At 43.9% G+C, this 14,286-nt stretch overlaps 1 protein-coding gene across 1 annotated transcript in view; it reads left to right on the forward strand.

The window, feature by feature from the left end:
* LOC311149011 (KICSTOR complex protein SZT2-like) overlaps window positions 1–14,286 on the forward strand; it is a 130,346-nt gene that overhangs the window by 19,052 nt on the left and 97,008 nt on the right. Inside the window, exons 12-27 of the mRNA XM_084186082.1 lie at window positions 135–280; window positions 562–714; window positions 987–1,101; window positions 1,447–1,652; window positions 1,851–2,087; window positions 2,333–2,411; window positions 2,727–2,815; window positions 3,074–3,242; window positions 8,877–9,099; window positions 9,319–9,519; window positions 9,796–9,893; window positions 10,165–10,303; window positions 10,751–11,044; window positions 11,251–11,458; window positions 11,953–12,000; window positions 13,485–13,612. Of these exons, the coding sequence (XP_084042208.1) occupies window positions 135–280; window positions 562–714; window positions 987–1,101; window positions 1,447–1,652; window positions 1,851–2,087; window positions 2,333–2,411; window positions 2,727–2,815; window positions 3,074–3,242; window positions 8,877–9,099; window positions 9,319–9,519; window positions 9,796–9,893; window positions 10,165–10,303; window positions 10,751–11,044; window positions 11,251–11,458; window positions 11,953–12,000; window positions 13,485–13,612 (2,533 nt within the window). The remainder of the gene's footprint in view (window positions 1–134; window positions 281–561; window positions 715–986; window positions 1,102–1,446; window positions 1,653–1,850; window positions 2,088–2,332; window positions 2,412–2,726; window positions 2,816–3,073; window positions 3,243–8,876; window positions 9,100–9,318; window positions 9,520–9,795; window positions 9,894–10,164; window positions 10,304–10,750; window positions 11,045–11,250; window positions 11,459–11,952; window positions 12,001–13,484; window positions 13,613–14,286) is intronic.

Raw genomic sequence — 14,286 nt, forward strand, 5'->3', positions numbered from 1 at the left:
AAAACTGATCTTATAATCACAAAGGCAAAACTGATCCTATATCCGACTGCTCTGAGACACTTTATGAATATGGGCCATTGATCCTAGTAACCTAAGGACAGATAGTCACAGTGTTCCTATGCTGTTTCCTTCAGGTTCTCTCCCTCCAGCACAGTGGCTCTAAGGACTCCTCCCAGTCCCAGTTTGCCTCCTACTGGAAGCCTATCCTGTCCATGGACGCCAACTTCTGGCAGAGATGGCTTCACATGCACCGCATTGCCATAATCCTGGAGCATGACATGTGAGAGATGGTTTATAGATACTACACTAACTTCTGGTGTCAGTGTCTTAAATTACAATGTTGTTAATTCATACTGATTACATTTCTCCTTTTAGATGTACTGTAAAGTGATGCATCACTGAGAGCAGTCCTCTCCCAGTAATTTAGTATAATTAGTCAAATCTAGGTAGAATCTTTTTTAAAAACTATTTCAGGTCTACGTACCAACAACTTCAGAATACATTTGTTTATTATTTCCCCAGTCATTGTAATGGTGATCTCCTGTCTTGTCTTCTCTGCAGGCCTGTGCCCAAGCACCTCCACACTGCCGGTAGTAACGGGCGTTTCAGCACCATCCAGTGTCGTATCTCCCACTCAGCCCTCACCTCTTTACTGAGGGACTGGAGCAGCTTTGTACTGGTGGAGGGATACTCATATGTCAAGCTCATATACAGGTAGAGGCAGAGAGACTCATGGGAAATGTTGTTCACATTGTGGAGTGAGATAGAACTGTGTTTAAATAGTGTTTGTTTTTTCTTTCAAATACTTAAACTGTGATTGAATGAACAAATGGAATAGTCTCAAAATGGCAAAACCACTTGAGGCATATTCAATCACATGCTCAAAATATTTGAAAGAAAACACATACTATCTTAACCCAGGTCTGGATTGAGCTACAGTAAATGACTTGAGTAAGGTTTTAATGAATGTCCTGTTCTGTCCCCAGTGCCTCTGACCAGCCCCCCAACTCCTTCTATCTGGTGCGTCTGATCTCCAAGGCTCCCTGCATGGTGCTGAGGCTGGGCTTCCCTATCGGCACCCTGGCCCACACCAGGAACAAGGTATGGGACATGGTCCAAACCAGAAACACTTCTAACCATTTTTGAATAAAATCTATATTTTTAATCTCAAGAGCTGTGCCTATTTCTCCTCACTAAATGGAACTAACAAGCAGAAAGATGTCAGTCGCTAGGTGAAACGTCACCTTTTTTTCTCAGAATGCTGCAACCCTCTGTTGGTGTGACCTTTAGTTGCCGTTTATGTAAATGTTGATTGTTAACTCATTGCTGAAGATGCAAAAAAAGAATAATGAACAAGGCCAATAAAGGCAAGTGAACTAAGCTGAACTGTCTGCGAGGGAACCAACCCATCCTATTCTTCAGCCCAACCTTTTCTCTGGCCCACAGATAGTGGATGAGCTGCGGGAACAGATCCTGAGGCTTCGCTTCCCTCACCGCGTCCAGAACAAGGAGGCTACGCCAAAGACCAAGAGGAAGATTCTGGGGCACGCGTCCCCCTCCAAGTCTCCTCCTCTCCCTGCTCCCAAACCTGCGCTGTCTGACCGGCCATGTGTGGTGGTCCTCAACAAACCTCTGGAGAAACTACTCATCAGGTCAGTGGAATGTTGTCAGATTTGTGCCTTGAGCATGGCCATTTTTTCAGTTATGTGGCTTATTACTGTAGATTACAATTATTGAGGTCATAAAACATAAAGTATCAGACCTAAATTTGGATTATGAAGACATTTTACCCAATTATAAACATGAGTACCGGTACTCTGAATCTAACGGTGTCCAATCTCCTCCTGTAGGTACGAGAAGCTCCCGTCAGACTTCCGGACCCCGTTTATTCTGAACATGGAGAACTTCACCCAGCCCATCAACATGACCGTGCCCCTCAGCATGGCAGCCAATCGGACGGCCTCATCCACGCTGGCGTCTCTGTCACGCTACTTCCTCCACCAGCGGTGGGTGTGGACGGTGCAGAACGGCCTGGGATCTACCGTACCGCTGCAGGCTGTGGCTCATATACTGTCCATGCTGTCTGAGTGAGTCCCACTGGCATGTCTAATGTTACCTGACTCGTGCACTATGTATGTAGTGTTTGTGATTTGCTGTACGGCTGTTTACATGAATATCTGTATGCTGACATGCTTTATGACACAGAAAGACTCTCCATATGAATATAAATGAAGTCATCATCATTATCATATCAGAGAGTTGTTAGGAAGGTCTTAGGGGTACTAACATCATCTGACTTGTTGGCTGAAAATGTTTATTGATGTTTCCCCAGGATTCGCCTCTCTGAGGGCTTTCATTTTGCTTCCAGTGGAGAGGGCATAGTCAACATGGTGACTGAACTGCCAATGAAGGTGAGAGTAGCATGCTGGGGTACTGGGACACTTAGGGACAGCAAACATTTACTAAACCCAGATGAACTCAGTACAAAAACCCTCTCACAAAACCTTTGAGTCCTTCATAAGTAAAATTGTTAAATTGTAACCAAAAAATACTAATGTAGCGCTGTCTACATTAACACTGAAAGGAAGATTATTCTACACAATACACACATACATATGTTCTAATCTGGACATATTGAGGCCAGACAGTTTATTACTGTATAGTGTTTGCATTGAATTCCTATAAAAATCCCATTGTAATGATGACTTGTGATGGTGTGCTCGTAGGGGATGCCAGAGGCGGTGGACAGAGAAAGTCACACCTGTATCGTCCAGTATATCCTGTTTCCACCTCACTCCACCTCTACCAAGGACAGGTCAGACTGAATTCCATAGAATATTTGGCCATTGGTTCTATTGCTTTTTTCCACCAGTTCCACAAATTATACACATTCTCCAACTGTATCTTCAAATATTAAACATTTATAATAACATATATATATATTTTTTTTAACCTTTTGAACACTTTGGTATATTTTGCTGGTTATTTAGTCAGTAAATGGTGCTATTGCTGAATAAGCTTCTGTATGTCTCCTCCTGTCCTGACCCCTTGTCTTCCATCATGGGGTCTCCAGTTTCTCCACAGACGATGACAACGAAACAGAGGTGGAGGCCATTGATGTGGACACAGAGCTCAACCTGGTGACAGAGTGTTGGGTAGAGCCTCAGAGTGGGACAGTATGGAGCCCCAGAGACCAACATAGACACTTCCAGGAGCTCACCTACCAGGGGATACCACAGGCGGTCAGTATGTGTAAAACAGCCGAGGTCATAGAGAAACGACCATAGAATAAAAACAAAATGTGTGTGGGTGGAGAGCGGGTTGGTTTTACAGGTTTGCTCGTTCTAGATTGTCAGTACTGCATGTCGTCTTTACTATCGTGCCATGGCTGTGTCAGGCTTGATAGTAAGTTAAACTTATGTATCCCTTCATGGGTAGTGTGATGCGTAAGACAACATTTTACAGGAAGTCATTAGCGGCTGTTAAAATGTATGTTCCGAATATAACAGGATATAATAAGGACTACATGAAAGATGTCTCTCTGCCAATAGGCAGCGTGCTTGTAATGGACATAAATAACTGGTCTTGTGATATTTATGGGTATTTTTCTCTTCATTTTTTCAAACAATTGGATCCAATGAACTGAGCAGGCTAGGCTGACATGCTTATAGCCTTTGCTAGGACTTTCTTAATACATTTTACATTTTAGTCATTTAGCAGACGCTCTTATCCAGAGCGACTTACAGTTAGTGAGTGCATACATTTTCATACTGGCCCCCCGTGGGAAACGAACCCACAACCCTGGCGTTGCAAGCACTATGCTCTACCAACTGAGCTACAGGGGACAGTATGAGCACGAATCTATAATATTGTGCTGTTATTATTTATATTAATATTATCTGTTATTATTATTGTTATTATTGTCTTTTTCTGACTGATTTCCATGTTATTTGGTTAGTTCTGTCTTAAAAAGCACCCTCATAGATATACAATAGACCTATGTGGCTTTGAATGTGTGAGTGAAGGGTGGCAGTATTGAATTATGTTATCATGGGACTGCCCATTTTTCCCTCTGGCCTATGCCAATTGGCGGCCAAAGGTTTGCCTTAGGACGCGAAGGTGCGTCATGTGTCAGGGAGATGGTCTGATGGTCTTAGTGACAACAGACCTCCGAGATATGGGGGGAGGTTTTAGTGGGTGGAATGTTAAGACAATTGGAGGTTTACACAGTTGCAGCTACAGTATGCTTAACAGTGCAAATATTATGGTACAGCTATATGGACACTTAATAATCATGACGCTTTTTGATGGTAAGTTTACAAACATTGGTTGTGTTAAGTATATTTGAAACTATCTATCGTTTACAGGAAACTCACTCTGAAAATATAGATGAGGTTGGGTGGAAAAAGGACTGGGAGGGAGAAATATATTTTTATCATGGGCAAAGACACTCAAACGGGGGGATTATATTAAATAACAACAATGTTGATCTGATTTGTGCAAACAGATCCTCAAGGAAGATGGATCCTTTTAAATATGCTATTGGACCAAAAACAGATCTGGCTAATTAATCTATATGGGTCAAATAATGATGATTCACACTTCTTCGAAAATATATATAATAATCTATTGAGCTCACAAGTAACAAAAGTATCTATTATTATGGTGGGAGATTACAATACGGTTTTAAGTACCTCAATGGATTGTAAAATACATCACACTACAAACTATCACCCCCATGCAGTTAAGGAAACCTCTGACCTAATGAGATATACAGTGGGGAGAACAAGTATTTGATACACTGCCAATTTTGCAGGTTTTCCTACTTACAAAGCATGTAGAGGTACCTTTTTATCATAGGTACACTTCAACTGTGAGAGACGGAATCTAAAACAAAAATCCAGAAAATCACATTGTATGATTTTTAAGTAATTAATTTGCATTTTTATTGCATGACATAAGTATTTGATCACCTACCAACCAGTAAGAATTCCGGCTCTCACAGACCTGTTCGTTTTTCTTTAAGAAGCCCTCCTGTTCTCCACTCATTACCTGTATTAACTGCACCTGTTTGAACTCGTTACCTGTATAAAAGACACCTGTCCACACACTCAATCAAACAGACTCCAACCTCTCCACAATGGCCAAGACCAGAGAGCTGTGTAAGGACATCAGGGATAAAATTGTAGACCTGCACAAGGCTGGGATGAGCTACAGGACAATAGGCAAGCAGCTTGGTGAGAAGGCAACAACTGTTGGCGCAATTATTAGAAAATGGAAGAAGTTCAAGATGACGGTCAATCACCCTCGGTCTGGGGCTCCATGCAAGATCTCACCTCGTGGGGCATCAATGATCATGAGGAAGGTGAGGGATCAGCCCAGGACTACACGGCAGGACCTGGTCAATGACCTGAAGAGAGCTGGGACCACAGTCTCAAAGAAAACCATTAGTAACACACTACGCCGTCATGGATTAAAATCCTGCAGCGCACGCAAGGTCCCCCTGCTCAAGCCAGCGCATGTCCAGGCCCGTCTGAAGTTTGCCAATGACCATCTGGATGATCCAGAGGAGGAATGGGAGAAGGTCATGTGGTATGATGAGACAAAAATAGATATTTTTGGTCTAAACTCCACTCGCCATGTTTGGAGGAAGAAGAAGGATGAGTACAACCCCAAGAACACCATCCCAACCGTGAAGCATGGAGGTGGAAACATCATTCTTTGGGGATGCTTTTCTGCAAAGGGGACAGGACGACTGCACCATATTGAGGAGAGGATGGATGGGGCCATGTATCACAAGATCTTGGCCAACAACCTCCTTCCCTCAGTAAGAGCATTGAAGATGGGTCGTGGCTGGGTCTTCCAGCATGACAACGACCCGAAACACACAGCCAGGGCAACTAAGGAGTGGCTCCGTAAGAAGCATCTCAAGGTCCTGGAGTGGCCTAGCCCGTCTCCAGACCTGAACCCAATAGAAAATCTTTGGAGGGAGCTGAAAGTCCGTATTGCCCAGCGACAGCCCCGAAACCTGAAGGATCTGGAGAAGGTCTGTTTGGAGGAGTGGGCCAAAATCCCTGCTGCAGTGTGTGCAAACCTAGTCAAGACCTACAGGAAACGTATGATCTCTGTAATTGCAAACAAAGGTTTCTGTACCAAATATTAAGTTCTGCTTTTCTGATGTATCAAATACTTATGTCATGCAATAAAATGCAAATTAATTACTTAAAAATCATACAATGTGATTTTCTGGATTTTTGTTTTAGATTCCGTCTCTCGCAGTTGAGGTGTACCTATGATAAAAATTACAGACCTCTACATGCTTTGTAAGTAGGAAAACCTGCAAAATCGGCAGTGTATCAAATACTTGTTCTCCCCACTGTACATGGAGGAGGCTTAAACAAGCTAGCCGTCTTGACTAGTTCCTGGTCTCATTCTTGCTGGCATCAAAAGTTGTCTGCTCAATCCTAACTTACAACTAACTGATTGCAGCATTACCACAAATATGGAGGAGGCAATTGGAAGAGAGGGAAGGTAGGGAACTTGTTTGTCAGCTATATATTAAAGATACAAATTGGCTGAAAGGAATTGGAAAATATACCAGTTTCATTTGAGGACAAAAATGTTGCCAGCTGCACCGTACAGACCCCGTGTAACTCAGTTGGTAGAGCATGGCACTTGCAACGGCAGGGTTGTGGGTTCGATTCCCATGGGGGGCCAGTAAGAAGAAAAAAAAAATGTATGCACTCACTAACTGTAAAGTCGCTCTGGATAAGAGCGTCTGCTAAATGACTAAAATGTAAATGTAATACAGGTTGCAAAAAAAAGAAGAGATTTTCGATGTGCCGATTACATGGCACGTTATATGTACTGATACAAAAAACAACACTTGATTCAACACTTCAAATGTTTTCGATTTAAATTATTAAACAAAATTATTGCCACCAACAGAATGCTATAAAGTGCATTCGGAAAGTATTCAGACCCCTTGACTTTTTCAGCCTTATTCTAAAATGGAGTAAATTGTGGAAGGGGAACCTTCACCCCAGTCTGAGGTCCTGAGCGCTCTGGAGCAGGTTTTCATGAAGGATCTCTCTGTACTTTACTCTGTTCATCTTTCCCTCGATACTGACTAGTCTCCCAGTCCCTGCCGCTGAAAAACATCCCCACAGCAGGATGCTACCACCACCATAGGGATGGTACCAGGTTTCCTCCAGACATGACGCTTGGCATTCAGGCCAAAGTGTTCAATCTTGGTTTCATCAGACCAGAGAATCTTGTTTCTCATGGTCTGAGAGTCCTTTAGGTGCCTTTTGGCAAACTCCAAGCGGGCTGTCTTGTGCCTTTTACTGAGGAGTGGCTTCCGTCTGGCCACTCTACCATAAAGGCCTGATTGGTGGAGTGCTGCAGAGATGGTTGTCCTTCTGGAAGGTTCACTCATCTCCACAGAGGAACTCTGGAGCTCTGTCAGAGAGAGTGACCATCGGGTTCTTGGTCACCTCCCTGACCAAGGCCCTTCTCCCCCGATTGCTCAGTTTGGCCAGGTGGCCAGCTCTAGGAAGAGTCTTGGAGTTCCAAACTTCTTCCATTTAAGAATAATGGAGGCCACTATGTTCTTGGGGACCTTCAATACTGCAGACATGTTTTGGTACCCTTCCCCAGATCTGTGCCTCAACACAATCCTGTCTCGGAGCTCTACGGACAATTCCTTTGACCTCATGGCTTGGTTTTTGCTCTGACATGCACTGTCAACTGTGTGACCTTATATAGACAGGTGTGTGCCTTTCCAAATCATGTCCAATCAATTGAATTGACCACAGGTGGACTCCAATCAAGTTGTAGAAACATCTCAAGGATGATCAATGGAAACAGGATGCACCTGATCTCAATTTCGAGTCTCATAGCAAAGGGTCTGAATACTTATTTAAATAAGGTATTTCTGTTTTTTATATGTGGAAAAAATTATAAAACCCTTTTTTCGCTTTGTCATTATGGGGTATTGTGTGTAGATTGATAAGAACATATTTGTATTTAGTCAATTTTAGACTAAAGCTTTAATGTAACAAAATGTGGATAAAGGGAAGGGGTCTGAATACTTTCCCGAATGCACTGTGTATATATGGGGCATACAACAGTCTCAGCTCTGTAGATTTTGCTGCGAAGAGACAGAATCACTAGATAATGTATTCTGGTATTGCCCCTATGTAGGTTGTTTCTGGTCACAGGTTCAGGAATGGTTAAAAAACATAACATTCACTTCAAATTAATCTTACAAATAGCAGTGTTGGGCGATTTGGAAAGCCATAGTCAATCAATCAGTAATATAATAATACTCGTAGGAAAGGTTTTCATCTTTAGCTCACAATCTGAGGATACTATGCTATTAGAAAGGTAGAAAATTAATTTACACATCACAGCACAATTGAAAAATATTTGGCACATGGAAACCAAATGAGGGTGGTCTATGGTGATAGGTGGGATCGGCTGAGAGTGGCTGAGGGGTGGGATTAAAGAGTTTATGTTCAGTAATGTATTATTGTATATGATTTCTGTATATAAAAGTACCATGTATCTAAAATGTATATGTAAAATATATATATAAAATGTATCTACAGTCCCCTGGAGCTCAGTTGGTAGAGCATGGCGCTTGCAACACCAGGGTTGTGGGTTCATTTTCCATGGGGGGCCAGTATGAAAATGTATGCACTCACTAACTGTAAGTCGCTCTGGATAAGAGCGTCTGCTAAATGACTAAAATGTAAAATGTATATGTAGCAGAAAATATGTAAAAACCAAAAAATATATGTGTCTTCCGAAGAGGGGGGTTAATATACATATATAAATAAATAAATACAATTGTGAGTTTACTTTATCCACAGATCTTCCCCCGGGATCTGACGTGTATGTCCACCATGATGACGTTTGAGTACCTGAGCCAGCTGTGCCAGAACAAGGAGCAGGTGTACCCTCCCATCGGGCCCGCTGCAGGGGAACCCCCAGCCTCTGAGGACTGCATCCACACTGTTCCCTTCCAGTTTGACCTCATAGAGCTGCTGCCCAAGTGCCAACAGATAGAAATCTTCTTCCTCACTCTCAGCAGAGGTGAATTTTATCATGTTATAATGTCTTCAAGGATCTTATTGTTATCAAACATTAATTTATAAATTTTAGCAAATTCAAGGAATCGCTCAAACCTGAGTCCCTGCGACTGTTAGCCCAACACCTTAGCCATTACATCTTGACTTGGTCGCTAGGTGTTGTCGCTGCAATATTCTGAAGATGGTGGATGAATTAATGGATACTTATTTGTGTGTCTTGCAGTGGAGAATGAGGAGGTGTCCCAGAGTACCCCCTATATTCCCAACGAGCTCCTGCTGAGCCTGTTCCACAGCAGCTTGCAACAGGAGCTCAGTGACCGGGAGATCCCATTGGCTGACCAGGACAACGTCACCTTCATGCATCACATCCTAGACAGGGAACGAGACGGACATGTTGCACCCTTCTCTCTACCTGTCATCAGAGGTAGGCATTGTAAATGTGTGCTTCTGCTATGCACCTGCTTGTTCTTTGGGGTCTAGGCTGGGTTCATGTAAAGCACTTTGTGACAACTGTTGATGTAGAAATGGCGTTATAAATACATGTTGACTGACTGAAAAGAACAGAATCCTGCTAATGATTGTATTAATTATGTAACAACATCCTATACTCCTGCACACATGTTTTAATTGCCTTGCCAATGTGGTTCCTTTCAATGTTTTGATTGATTGAGTGATTGGTATTGTTACTTTCCCTTGACAGAAGAGTGCCTGAAACCTCCAGAGAGACAGGACACAGTGATGTCCTTCCACACTACAGGGAGCAGTAAGGAGGTTACAGGATCAACCAGTACCCTTCAGGTAAACCTTTTAACCAGTCTGCATTCTCTCTTCAGGGAAAGATATCCAGAAGGTTTCTCCTTGGCATTGATATTGGTTTTATGCAGTGTAAAAACAATGTAAAACCACCAGTTGGCCAGAGGTTCTGTTTTGGATGTCCAGACATGGTTTATACTACCCTCTTCTTCCTCTCATTGAAACTCTGTCCACCTTGGGCAAAACTTATTTTTGTCTATTTTGTAACACTTGTCTGCTCAGTTATGCCTCTCAGTTTGTCCCCTCTTTCTCTCAGAGTTTCAGCAATGCAGACCTGGTGGATGAGGAGGCAGTCCCAGTGGAGAGGGATGGGTCTACCCCTCAGTGGAAGTGTTACGCCAAGTACATCAGCCCCCAACAGATCCTACTGACCTTCCTCCCTTCCACCTTCACAGGTAGGTACCCGCTACTGTTCTCTGTGCTCTGCTGTAGTTGTGTGATAGTCATACGAATCCTATGTACTTAGGCTAGCCACCAGCCTGGCATCATGTGCTAGTTTTAACTGATTGTGATCGACATGCTTATCATCATAAAGTGGTACAGCTACAGTGCTGGTGTTCATAGATGTTGCTAACCCCCCCCCCCCCCCCAAATTTTTTGTTTTAATAATAATGACCCCCCCCCCCCCCCCAGCTCTGACTCTACTGATAGCTACGTTATTGAGGAAAAATGTACGTTCTATGCCTGTGATATGTGGTTATAGCACCTAGCTATCTTAAGACGAATGCAGTAACTGTAAGTCGCTCTGGATAAGACTGTCTGCTAAATGACTAAAATTACAACATTTACGGTATATGTCAATAAAGCTCTTGGAATTGAACTTTGTTGTGTTTTCTCTGCAGATGTCCAGATGTTGATGTCATCTGGGCTGGAGACAGAGCCCCAGGATAACGGAGATGATGACGACACCCTGACTACCAGCAACAAATCACAGGCTGATTCTCACTCTGGCTCCACCAATGGGCTGGATGGTGGGTTGAGTGGCGGGCTGAGGTCCCCCATGCTCTCCCCTGGTGGTGGTGGTCCTGCGGGACCCAGGTCGCCCCTGCTCTCCCCTGGATCTGGGAGCTCCACGGTGGAGCAGGACAACTGGGAGAGCCGTCCCTCTGAGCCAGAAAATGGCACCAAAGGTGCAGGTAAGTACTATAGGATTATTGTGTCATTAGTCCTTTCCTACCAACATACTGTACCTCATCACTAACCCAACCCTCTGTATTTCTATCTGTCTCTCGCTCTGCAATAACATAATGTTACTGTTGTGAAAGGGAAGGAAAGGGATGGGGCTCCCTGAGCAAATTGGAAATGATTTTCGTCTCTGTCTCTCTCTCTCTCCCTCTCTCAGGTGTGGAGGAGAGGGACGGGGTGCAGTTCGCTGAGCCCCAGAAGAGAGACTTCCACATCACGTTCAGTCGCCAGGCGTCCCAGCAGAGCTCAGGGGACCTGTCCCGTCCGCGCTGCCCTGTATACGTCTATAACTGTTCCCTGGACTCTCTGAAGGATCAGCTACTCAATCCCCACTCTAACAGGCAGCCAAGGGACATCTTCTTCAGGTACCCAGTAACACACACCCATACACACACTGGAACTACTGATGGGGAGCACATCTGGGTTCAAATAGGATTTGTTTTCTTTCAAATACTTTAGCTGCACTTGATTGAGGAAGGAGCTTGCCCACTTCAATGTTATCACTTGAATATTCTCAGAAGTGGAAAAACCAGCTGTCTGGGACTGAGGAGTATTGAGGAGGAAACAAATTCAATTTGAACCCAGGTGTTGTGAGCGGAACAGGGCAGATCCAAGGCTCCGTGTATGCAGCACTTTACTTATCATCCGTTTAATCACCTTACCATCCATCATATGTGACTGCCTCTTGAAACGCTCACAGTCAGAAGTCCTACCATGCCATACCAGATTATACCCTTCATACCCTTCATAAGTCTACCCTTCACTTAACATTGGCTACCAGCAAGCTCATTGTTGTTGGTTGAGCCCCATGCTAACGTTGTGCATCTCTGATTGTTTTCCTGTACTATGGTGAAAAAAGACCTCAAGACGCTGACTCCTGGGAGATGTATCAGCAGATGAAGTTCAGGTAGCACAGCACAGCACAGCACAGCACAGCTAGCTTGCTGCTGCTTCCATCATCCTGCTGCGCACCTACCCCCCCCCCCCCCCCCCCATCCTCCTCTTCCTCCTCCCCTCCGTCCCTTCCTGGTGTAGAGCTGTGGTGAGATCAATCTCAATGAATCTTTCCTCAATTCCTTGCATCTTATCTCCTTGCATCTTTCTCAAAAGACATAGGAGAAGAAGGTCTGAAGGGAGGGACCTTGGACGTTCTCCTCCAATACGGTTGAGAAGGAGGTGAGGAGAAAAGACACAAGGACTCATGGAAAGATTAATTGATGGGGTTTCGAGTCAGTGCCTGTGGGAGGGACTTAGGCCTGGCCACATGCTCCTAGCTCCTCCTTTTTCATACCAGGGAGAGGTTGCTCCTCCTCTCTAAGTGGGTGAGGCTGAGGGCATCTCTCTCTCACTCACTCCAGGCCTGTGTTGCTATTGGGAGGTTGGTATCTGCCTCCAGATAAGACTGTCACCTCTAGACATTTTGACTTTATATTAATTTGCATAATTGAAGGCTTGACTCCACAAGGCACTTATGTTTGCTGGAGCTCATAGCTTCTTGTAGGAGGCGGTCTCTCTCTCTGCAGTCAGATACCAATGGGTGGAACTGTCAAAAATCAACATGTCTGCTGTGTGAACTGACAATATCTAACTAATTGCATGTTCCCAGAAAATCAAATTTGGTTCATGCAGTTGCAGTAGTATTTTCATGCTTCTCTGGGGGTTGTGGTGACTTTTGCAGACCCTACTTGATGCCATGGGCGTGGTGCTATGAAAGTCTCTCCTCTAAGCCTATGATTAAACAATTCATGTTTTTAATGAATAAACAAGTTCCTTGGTACTTTTTTTTTTTCATCCGCAAGTTCCAAGTCAAGTCAAATATGGGAATTATACACTTGTGTATCATAGGACAGGACCGACCATGTGCTGATCTCAGATTAACATTAGACACATAGTATTGACATATTGGATACATTTTCGGAACTGCTTATTTCCCCCGTTAAAAAGCACGCTTTGGAGCTCTAATGTTGTTCAGTGACCGCTCATCCTCAAGCTAATAGACTTTAACAGCATCCTCCTCAATGCATAATGCAACATTACATGGAGCTGGACAGTGTGTTTATTTTCTAACAGAGATTAAATATCATCAGAGATTTGTGTTTTTTATGACGTGAGATTAGAGACTGTGTTTGCAAAGGAGATATGCGGCATGTTAATTGGGGGGTGAGATGAGATTGTGTTTTCAAAGGGGTGTGTAAATAACCGTGTTATATCTAATGATTAGGCTATGCTCCCTCCTTTCTATGGCTTGTATGTTACTTCCACAGATCTACTATTTGGCTTCCTGATTCTGAGCTTTCTCCTCTTCTTCTTCTCTAACGGTGTTGTTTTTTTTTGTGTGTGTCCGGTGTGTGTGTGTTTGTCTGGCCGATGTCTGTCCTCTTCCCCCTGCAGATCTCTATCTCAGGAACGCAGCAGCACCTCCTCCTGGACAGACCTGATGTCGCAGCCTCATAAAAATAAGGAGCTGGCCAACTACTGCAGCCTGCTACAGGAGCACTACCACCAGTGTTATGTCAAAGGTAAGACACTACTGCCAGCAAGTATCGCTGACAGACATTAACATTTTTGGTAACAGCCTGTCACGAGAGACTAAGTCAAAGGTGACCAGTCCAGTCTGACCGCTTAATCTGTCTGTGTAGCTAGCATTTGACCACTGCGACAGCCAGACGTCATAAAACACCCCTTAAATATACTGCTCAGGAAATGAGATACGGTACCTCTGTCTTCTGACTCGCAAATGACTGACGCAGAGAGGAACCCAATGGTAATGTACCCTGCTTTATGGCACTAAAAGGAAATGAGATGGGCTACTGGTGCTGGGGAAAGCAGTTGGCAGGAGAAGTTTATTATTGACCACAGTATAGGCTAGCAGTTTATTCTCTTCCTATTCCCTATATAGTACACTACTTTTGATCAGGGAATTACACCCTATTCCCTATATAGTACACTACTTTTAAACAGTGCATTGCACCCTATTCCCTATATAGTGCACTACTGTTGAACAGAGTCCTTTAGGCCTGTGACTCGACACACACACACACACACACACACACACACACACACACACACACACATAGACCCGAAGATAGCGCCTCCACTACTACAAAGGCAAGCACAGGGCAAGCCTGGGCTTTTTAAACACGACGACAGACAGCCCCCATCTCTCACCTGCGTCATCCCAGTGACGGAAAAA

Source organism: Coregonus lavaretus (genome assembly GCF_964263955.1).
Source record: "Coregonus lavaretus genome assembly, chromosome: 21".
NCBI lineage: Eukaryota > Metazoa > Chordata > Actinopteri > Salmoniformes > Salmonidae > Coregonus > Coregonus lavaretus.